Source organism: Sabethes cyaneus, chromosome 2 (assembly GCF_943734655.1).
Source record: "Sabethes cyaneus chromosome 2, idSabCyanKW18_F2, whole genome shotgun sequence".
In the NCBI taxonomy this organism is placed as follows: domain Eukaryota; kingdom Metazoa; phylum Arthropoda; class Insecta; order Diptera; family Culicidae; genus Sabethes; species Sabethes cyaneus.
The window spans coordinates 111,825,915-111,835,108 of NC_071354.1; the positions used below are offsets into that span (position 1 = coordinate 111,825,915).

General features: G+C 37.5%; 1 protein-coding gene across 2 annotated transcripts; it reads right to left on the reverse strand.

Annotated features, from left to right (window-relative positions):
* Positions 1-4,322: 4,322 nt before the first annotated feature.
* On the reverse strand, positions 4,323-8,266 carry LOC128734135 (probable ATP-dependent RNA helicase DDX56). 2 transcript variants are annotated; one of them, XM_053828167.1, is made up of 6 exons: positions 8,138-8,266; positions 7,338-8,086; positions 7,058-7,157; positions 4,851-5,191; positions 4,653-4,794; positions 4,323-4,597 (listed from the first exon to the last, which is right to left on the reverse strand). In XM_053828167.1, exons 1-6 carry the CDS (start codon positions 8,201-8,203, stop codon positions 4,346-4,348), a joined length of 1,650 nt encoding a protein of 549 aa, XP_053684142.1. In that variant the 5' UTR covers positions 8,204-8,266; the 3' UTR covers positions 4,323-4,345. The 2 variants fall into 2 exon arrangements, with proteins under 2 accessions (XP_053684142.1, XP_053684144.1); XM_053828169.1 differs by having other exon boundaries at positions 4,522-4,608.
* Between the last annotated feature and the right edge of the window lie 928 nt (positions 8,267-9,194).

Below are 9,194 nucleotides of genomic sequence, written 5' to 3' on the forward strand. Positions count from 1 at the left end.
GCAATATTAGCTCTCGTCACGTCGTCACGGCAAAGCAAATGAGATAAAGGCAGGCGTATGAAACTGAAGGGTAAAGATGCGGCTAACATCTTTTTAAGCTTCCTACACGTCCGACACAAAAAGAAAAAAAGCAAAAAAGTAATTTTGTTCGAGCGCTTACCAATACACATTCATCCGAGGCTGAAGTTAGAGCGGGCTACTCACAAATACATTTGGTCCGAGGCAAAGTTTGTTATGGGCTAGATGAGATGTTGGCTACACGAAAAATGTATGGGAATGACATTTGTGACAGCGGGGTGGATAAAGGTGCTAGTTACCCGATAAAAAATCCCCCCTACTTTTCCCCCGATTTAGTAGGTTCGCGTCGGCTGAATCGCCCGATTTTGGACCCGACGAATCGGCCGATTGTTGCAACGACGCTTATGGGAGTTTAACAGGGCGATCTACCGATTCGTCGGTATGTTTAATCGATCGACAAAAACCGACTAAATTGGCTGTTTAGTCGGGTGACGAATTAAAGGTGTCTGATGGAACCAAACAAAATTGGTTGATTAATCGGGAGATAAAATTTGTCAATATACCGACGAAATAGGTGGATTAATTGGTGTATGTAGTTAACTTGCCTACCAAAGCCGATCCAATCGGTGGAGGAATCAGATGACGAAATACGTAAATCATACGAAATAGGTGGATTAATCGATGGAGAAAATTTTGTAACCTACGGAACCATACGAAATAGGTCGATTATTCGGGACATAAAATTTATCAATACAGACAAAATAGGTGGATCAATTTGAGCATTATATTGAAGTCTATAGAACCAAACCTAATTCTAATAAAAATGCTCCTAATAATGCCCTGAGAGTGGCCCTCTTCATCAACTCCTCCTGCCTCAGGAACAGAGATGCCCACTGTGCGGCATCGCTCGACCAGTTTAAAAGGGACTTTCGACTTCTGAGAATTGGCGACCAGCGGCCCAAGACCGAGTTGAACGAAGAAGACTGCTTGAAATAGCACAAGCGACGTCGGCGCGATGACAACCTGTAACGATCAGAAGGTAATTAATTGGAATCGAAAAAAGCTGTTCATTGAAGAAATTTCTCTCTTCTGCGGAACATACATGAACACTTATATTGACTCCTATAGTTTAATTTCACTAACCTGCTCATCCTTCATGAAGCCAATCGATCAATTTCCTCCGCAGAACCAATCCGTTCCCATCGTGACAAAGGAGATGAACTTGTCGCAGGACCTTTTCGATTCCATGCCTCATTGACGGCGACGCAGATCCGGACGGAGTTCCTTTAAGGAAGATATAAACCGAGTCAAGAGCAGCTTGTTACTGGACCTAACCTCTATCTCCGTTGTGTGGCTCCACAATCCGATAGGAAAAAATAGTCGCACGATAATTTTTAGTGCGAAATTCCAACTAAAATAGCGATAATAAGTTACAAATTCAATGCAGCTGTCTTTTTATGTAAAGGATACTTACCTAGCTTTTCAAATAAAGAACAAGTGAATTAGAAGTAAACTGGCCTTGTTCAAAAATCAATCAGACTTAGCTGTCAAAACATCATTCTGTACAGAGTAAACCGATCATCATCTGATTTAATCGTTACTCGACGGTAACAGATTAAATATACCAATGCGTCGGGTGACGGAGACAACCACCCAACGCGATCCGACGAAGTCGGTTGATTAATAGGTTGATTTCTTCGGCATCCTATTTCGTCGATAGATGCGTAAAACAGCATCTGTCAAAATTTTCTATTGGGTAGCTGCTTAAAATTTTTTTCGGCTCCGTCATTCGGGACCACCCCATTGACATCTCTATATCGAGCTGCAGTGAACGTCAGCGACAGCATGTTCGGGGCTCAAAATTTGACAGCGGGCCCAAATCAGACTGCTGGCAGTTGAGTGAAACGCAGTGCTGACATGGTATCTCATTTTCGCACACACGAGATGTTGGCAGCGAAAACATGGTTGCCTGCCTACGGGGTGTTCGGGACTACGAAGTTGCTGATATTTGTTTGGTTTTTGTGTGAGAAAAAAAGAGAAGGAAGTATTTTTGCTTTTGTTTCACGCAAGTTCTGACAGTTCGGCAGGGGTGTTCGTGTAAGAGCGAACAGGCTTAAAAATCTCTTTTACTTTCGTAGTCGCGAATAGCAAATTATGTCATTCTCCAATTCCAATGTCTAATCTAATCCTAGAGTGACTATATACAGAGTGGCGACAATGTCAAAATTGGAATGATAATTATTTGTCAGTGTCATTCCAATCGAGCAGACAACCTATCCAACGCGTATGCAGGAAAGAGAAAGAAAAACCTAGGATAAACCGCATTGCATACATTTGGGATGATTTGGCGCCACTCTGTATATAGTCACTCTATCTAATCCATATCCATCGCCAAAGTAAATTGATATATACCAGGTATGTGACCATCGAGGGTTGCATTAGTGTGTGTAGAAAGAAGAAGAAATAGTTCTGAAATATGGTGGAACTTGCATGAAAATTAAAACTAAATTAATTGTAATTAATGAATGCAGCTATATTATTCCAGAGAAATATTTGAACATTTACAATGAAATGTAAGGAATATATTTCAAAGTCATTTGCACTTGTAGCCTTCTTTATTATGCGTAAAAAATTTGAGAACATGGGTGACTAACTATTTCGATGTGCAATTGAAAAATGAATTAATGTTTCTAATACTTCACGATCAATACGGTATACGGTTGCTTAAATTAAAACACGTTCCATCCAACATTTTGCTTGCATGATGCTCTTGAATATCTGCCTTTGATGTCTTCTTTTAACAAATAGTTTTATTCGAATAGATGCTTGTGCTACTGCTTGAAAATCCTTAAGTTGAAGTCACTGTTCCAAGATGATACCTTTTTATCATAAATTTACCCGTCTCAACACTACGTAGAAAACCATCAAAAGTAATCTTAGATTGCTACAAAACGGTCTTAGAAGATAATTAACACTTTAAAAGCTTACCAGAAATCAGACGAAAAATATCGCGGGCGGATAACAATGTTGCTCATGCTGCTTATTGAACAATCATGTCCGAGCATTTTAAAAAAAATCTTTTTTGTTTTACTACTTGTAGGAAAGCGATATAACGACATTTCTTTGAGATATCTTGATACCGCTTTGACGAAAAAAATTCCGCTTGCAATTTGGAATGTTGCACTTCATTGTATTCATGAAAATACATACTAGAAATAGTGTTCTAATCATAAACATAAAAACTGTGAGAAAAAAAATAGACAAATCTTGCGTATCCAGCGATTTTTTTTAAAAATTAACTAATTTTCCATACAAAATGCTCGAAATCTCAGAACTAGTGTAGATGTGTTAGTGCAAAGTGTATATGACAGCTCGCATTGTCATATACCTGGTATATATCAATTTACTTTGATCCATCGCCAAGATCGCCAATCAGGGTTGCCACATGCACAGATTATTCTGTGTTTAACAGATATTTGAAAGAAATCGCCTGTACAGAATCTGTATGCATAGAATACAGATTTTCGCCAAATTACATAGATTAAACAGATTTTTGAGCTTTTACATGAGAGTGAAAGAGACAGAAATAGTCAGCAAAATGGCTCTCTATCTCTTTCACTCTCATTGTTTTGTATTGGACAGATTTTTGCACAGATATTTTTCCTCGCCGTACAGATTGTCAGATTTTTTCAACAAAAAACACAGAATTATATGTGGCATCCCTGTCGCCAATCACCATCCACCCATATGTGTGCGGTGCGAAGTCTAGAGCTGCGGTGCAAATATTGATTATTGATATAACTTTAAATTCTGCTCTTCGAAATAATGGCTGGTGCTGGTCAACGATCACTTTTCGGATACATAATGCGAAGTCAGTTTCACACAACTTCTGTTTGTGGAGAAATTAGGAAATTAGCGCGGTTACGAGTGGTAGACAACAGTGAGATTGGCAAGCGAGCAATGGCTGAAAGCAAGCCGCCCAAATGCATTCACGTGTACAATAAGCAAATGGTGGCGAAACTTGGTGATAAAGTTTTGGTTGCAATTAAAGGTCAAAAGAAAAAAGCGATCCTAGTCGGGTGCAAGCAAAGGCAACAACCAAAAATTCCTAAATTTGATAGTAATAACATTGTTTTAATCGATGATAATGGCAGTCCACTAGGAACAAGGATACATGTACCGATACCCACTATATTAAGGACCATTTTAAAAGAAAAAACACGGTCGAAAGGGGCTGATTATTCTAAGCTCTTAGGAATTACTAGTAGGTTTGTTTGAAATGAAATAAACGCGTCAATAGTCGGTCAGAAATACGGCGTTTTATTCGTTATGCACGTCTTTTTTTTGCATAGTCTATCCCAGCAACCATAAGGGGATTCTTTATCACCTCATTACTTCTTTTTTTACTAGAGCTATGGCTTTTCTTGCTGACACCAGTAGAAATTCCTGTTATATGCCTTAGTGAATTCGGGAGTATGTACTCTGGGACACTGCTAAGATGTTCCTGGATTTTGATTGTATGAAGAGTTCGATCATGCCTTAATGCTTGTAGGTCACGCGGATTTTCATCAAAAAAACTCTGAAATTTTACTACTAGGTAAGGTTGCAAGAAAAATTAAAATTACTATTTATACCTTCAATTTTTCTGAATTCATCAACTCGGTCTTAATTTCTTTGATGCGAGTTTCTCGAATCGAGAACTTAGTTACAGATCTCCAAGCATCTCTTGCACGGTACCGAAATGGCTCAACTTCTTCCATCTTGAAGGAATAATTTCTGAAATTTGGCGAGGTAATCATTAAAAGCACTTTTGTGTAAAACAAGATAAATACTTCATAATATCTTCTTCTGTAGCTAAACCAGTTTTTAAATATTCATGCACTTTATACAGATATGGTTTCTCTTCCGCATTAACAAAAGAAAGTACATTTCCAACACTGTTTCCTCTAGCGGTTCTTCCAGCACGATGTATATACGCATTGACATTTTCCGGAAAATCAAAATTGATCACGTTGGATACGAATTGAAAATCGATTCCTCGAGAAACTCCAGCTTCTGCATCAATCTGCTTTGGTATTTGTTTCATCATAGTTCTTTTCTGTTGTCTTCTTAACTTTACTTTTGGGTCTAAAATGTGGATCTCATCGGATGCAATTATGATGTCGTACAAACCCTATGAGCAGAAGAAAATATATAGATTGAGTAAAAATTAATTAAAGCAAAAACATCATTTTTTAAACATTAGAACTTGCTGTAGTTTTTACTAAGTTTTAGTGCAACTAGGCGGTAACTTACTAACATCTGAGATTTTTATAATCTCTAAAAAGAGGTCGTTGAATCGGTTGTGTCGAGTTTAGTGTTGGAGTCACTAGATACTTAGACGTATGACTTATTTCTATTCAGTTTGTCACTGTAAATTACTAGTACATGCATGCTGATGAACACAGCCTCCCACGCTATGACCGAAAGTACTTATTATTTAACTTACATGCACCTCAGATTTCTGTTCACAGGATGTTAGTATTGATCTAAGCAAATATTTTAAAGAAGGTCTTAAAATATACTATCTTGGGTTTTTTACGAAATTTAATGTTCAAGGTTATTTAGAGGTGAATCCCTCTCAAGGCTCTCAAGTGATCATATCCGTTGTAATCGACCATCTCCGATTTCAACCAAATTTGGTATAATTGCTCATTCCGACCCCACATTCAATGTCTCAAAGTTTTATACGGATTGATCAATCCCCCTATTCTTCGCGGACATATCCTTCGCGACTTGAGTGTATTACCTTCTGGCGGGTTGTGCTGACTAGAAAATAATTCCGGAATGCGCTGCAAGTACTCAGTGATTTTTCATGGGTCTTTGGATAGTAAATAGAGCTAACGCCGTCTATTACCCGAAACTAATAGCGAATTCATAAATTTAACTGGGTTCGTGCCAAATCGAACCCGAAATTTATTAACAATACGGGTAGTTTGACAGATCGACCCTTAAACCGTAATGCTAGAGAGTTTTAACCTGCGCTTCATACTGAATGCTGTCAGTTTAACCGAGATGCAATCTCGGTTCTAATCGACCTGAGCCAGGTTAATTTATGAATTCGCTATAAGATAATTGCATAGACTAACCATCACTGTAGTTACCATTTTCATATCACTGACGGACAGTGAGATAGATAGGTTATACATACACAACAGAACCGAAAACTAAAAATGTTTAATAACTCTCTAACGATTGAGATTCGACCATATATTGTACCTTGCAGCAATTTTACGAGTCCTACGCAAGTTCGTTTTTTAATAATAATTATCCTGTACTTACTAAATACACTGAACCTATGCGAAGAATTGATGGTTCAAATTGCTAAATTGCAAACATGTGTGGTAAACGCAGAAAATAGCCACGCTAATAATTTTCGCGTAGGACTCTAAATAGATGGAAACTCCGCAATACGTAGAAGGATTCTTTTTTCGTCAAATGTGATCCTCTTTCACCCCCTGAAATATCTGCATTAAGCAATCTAACACCCTGTATATTCATTCAAATCAGCAAAAATTATCATGTGTTTACGTAGGTGTTTCTAAAAATCATGTTAGCATTATAAAACTAAATAAGGTGTTGATAAAGTAAATTAAAGGACGATTACAAATACTTACGCACGCTAGGAAAGAAAATATAATTATTGCACGCATTCTTGTGGATTTTACTGTTATAAGGATTTTATAGAATAATGAATGGATATTTAAAAATATAGTCAACTAAATTATAGATGTTCCGGAGAAAAAAAATTAATTATGGCAGCAAAAAGGCCGTGTCACAGGTTTTTATTGTACACACTACACACTACATATTGTAATGTTACAATCTTATTGATAATTAACGCCTGTCTCAGTCGAGGTGCGAATGCGAACTTGCGACGATTGCCAGAGTCGCAATGCAAAAGTCAAAGTTGTCTCAACTTATTTCTCAACTTTATTTTTTATGAAATTTCTCTGATGCGAAAATTTATTTAAAAAGTAGGTTTATGTTTTTGTCTTACCTGGTTGAATTGGTTTACAGTATGACATCTCACATTGACCGGTAATTCGGAGTTTAGAATGCAGGCACGTATGGCAAATTGCTCTAGGAACAGCTTTAATCTGGAAAGTAATTGTGCATTAAAATATTGTTGTTGCCATGCAATCAAAAGAAAGGGGTCTACGTCAGTGAGAAGATCAGTCAGCTATCATACTGTAGCCAAAGAAAATTCTATGCTACATCAAAAAGTTTTCGAAATCATCATCAAGACATTTAAGAAATTTTAATTGTAAACAACATACCTATAGCATCGATCTATCGAATTTACAAAAATTATGCTCTTTCCTTTAATAAGCTGCAACTTGAACAAGGTGTACAAAACAGCTGCTTTATCCAATTCTTCCGCTAGAATGTGATAGTGAGATAGCTGCGAGGCTGGTGCCATATCTGGTTCTTCAAGTTTTAGGGTGATTGGATTGTGAAGGACTATTTTCTTTAAACTTATTACATCTTTTTCTAATGTGGCAGATGATAAAATCGACTGGTACACACTTGGAAAATATTTGAGTAACGATTTTAAATCATTCTCGAATCCAAATGAAAACATCAAATCTGCTTCATCTATTATCAAAGTGTGTAAGCTTTCTTTAATATTTAGATTGCCTTCTCTCAGCTCATTGGCTATTTTTGCTGGCGTTGACACAATAATATCTGGGCGTTCAGTCAACATGTGCTTCAAGGCCGTTTTATCCATCTTAGCGGATAGATCAACATATCGAATCAATCGATCACATTTAATTGTAAGGTCATTCATTACTTTTACTGTTTGATGGCAGAGATCCTTACTAGGTACTAAAATAACAACACTTATTTTCTGTATATTCGAACTTTGCTTACTCAAGAGAATCTTTTGAATGATGGGTATTAAAAATGCTGCTGTTTTTCCTGATCCGGTGCGAGCGCGAACAAGAACATCTTTACCTTCCAATAGTAATGGAATAGCCTTTTCCTGAATCAAGGTAGGGCGAATCCAACCAAGCTTTGCAATTCCCTATTAATTGAAGAAATGAAATATACACCATAAATACACCTTAAGGTTTACCTTCAAAATCCTTTCATCTATTTCCATTTGGTGGAAGTTCAAAGATTTTTCGTTTTTATCGCACATTTTGTAAAGTTTTATTATGGATAGAAAACACGATGCGCGTGTATCTAACGACTGAACGACCTACTACGTGCTTTGACGGAACGGAGCCAATTCGCGACTACGAAAGTAAAAGATATTTTAAGCCTGTTCGCTCTTACACGAACACCCCTGCCGAACTGTCAGAACTTGAGTGAAAACGAAAGCAAAAATACTTCCTTCTCTTTTTTTCTCACACAAAAACCAAACAAATATCAGCAACTTCGTAGTCCCTAGATAGAGTGACTATATACAGAGTGGCGCTAAGTCATCCCAAATGTATGCAATGCGGTTTTTCCAAGGTTTTTCTTTCTCTTTCCTGCATACGCGTTGGATACCCCATAAAAAGTTTGACAGATGGCATTTTACGCGTCTACCGACGAAATAGGGTGCCTAAGACATCAACCTACCAATCAACCTACATCGTCGGGTTTCGTAGGTTGGGTCATTTCGTCACCCGACTAATTGGCGAATTTAATCTGTTTTCGTAGGGTATCAATTAAATCGGTCAAAGAGTCGGTTTAGTTTGCAAGGATTAGTTTGCCAATTAAGTGCACCGATCAATCATCAAACTGGATCGGTTTTCGTCACCCGACCCGTCGCCCGATTTATTGGAGAATTTAATCTGTTATCGTAGGGTATCGATTAAATCGGCCAAAGAGTTAGTCTAGGTTGCAAGGATTAGTTTTCCAATTAAGTGCACCGATCAATCATCAAACGAGATCGGTTTTCGTCACCCGATTTATTGGAGAATTTAATCTGTTATCGTAGGGTAACAACTAAATCGGTCGAAAAATCAGTTTAGTCAGCAAGGATAAATTGGCCAACTAAATATACCGATCAATTTTTAAACGAGATCGGTTTATTTTGATAGCTTGGTGCAATCTATGTGAGCGATCCAGTAACTTTAAACGTTGAAAATTTGTTACGCACTGCTATTATTGCTAGCTTTCACGTTACTGATGAATAGCATCGA

Coding starts and splice junctions, on each gene's coding strand:
- LOC128734135 (XM_053828167.1), bottom strand. CDS start 8,203: ATGTGCGATAAAAACGAAAAATCTTTGAACTTCCACCAAATGGAAATA. Junction 8,087..8,137: donor TAGATGAAAGGATTTTGAAG/GTAAACCTTAAG, acceptor TTCAATTAATAG/GGAATTGCAAAGCTTGGTTG. Junction 7,158..7,337: donor TCGATAGATCGATGCTATAG/GTATGTTGTTTA, acceptor ATTACTTTCCAG/ATTAAAGCTGTTCCTAGAGC.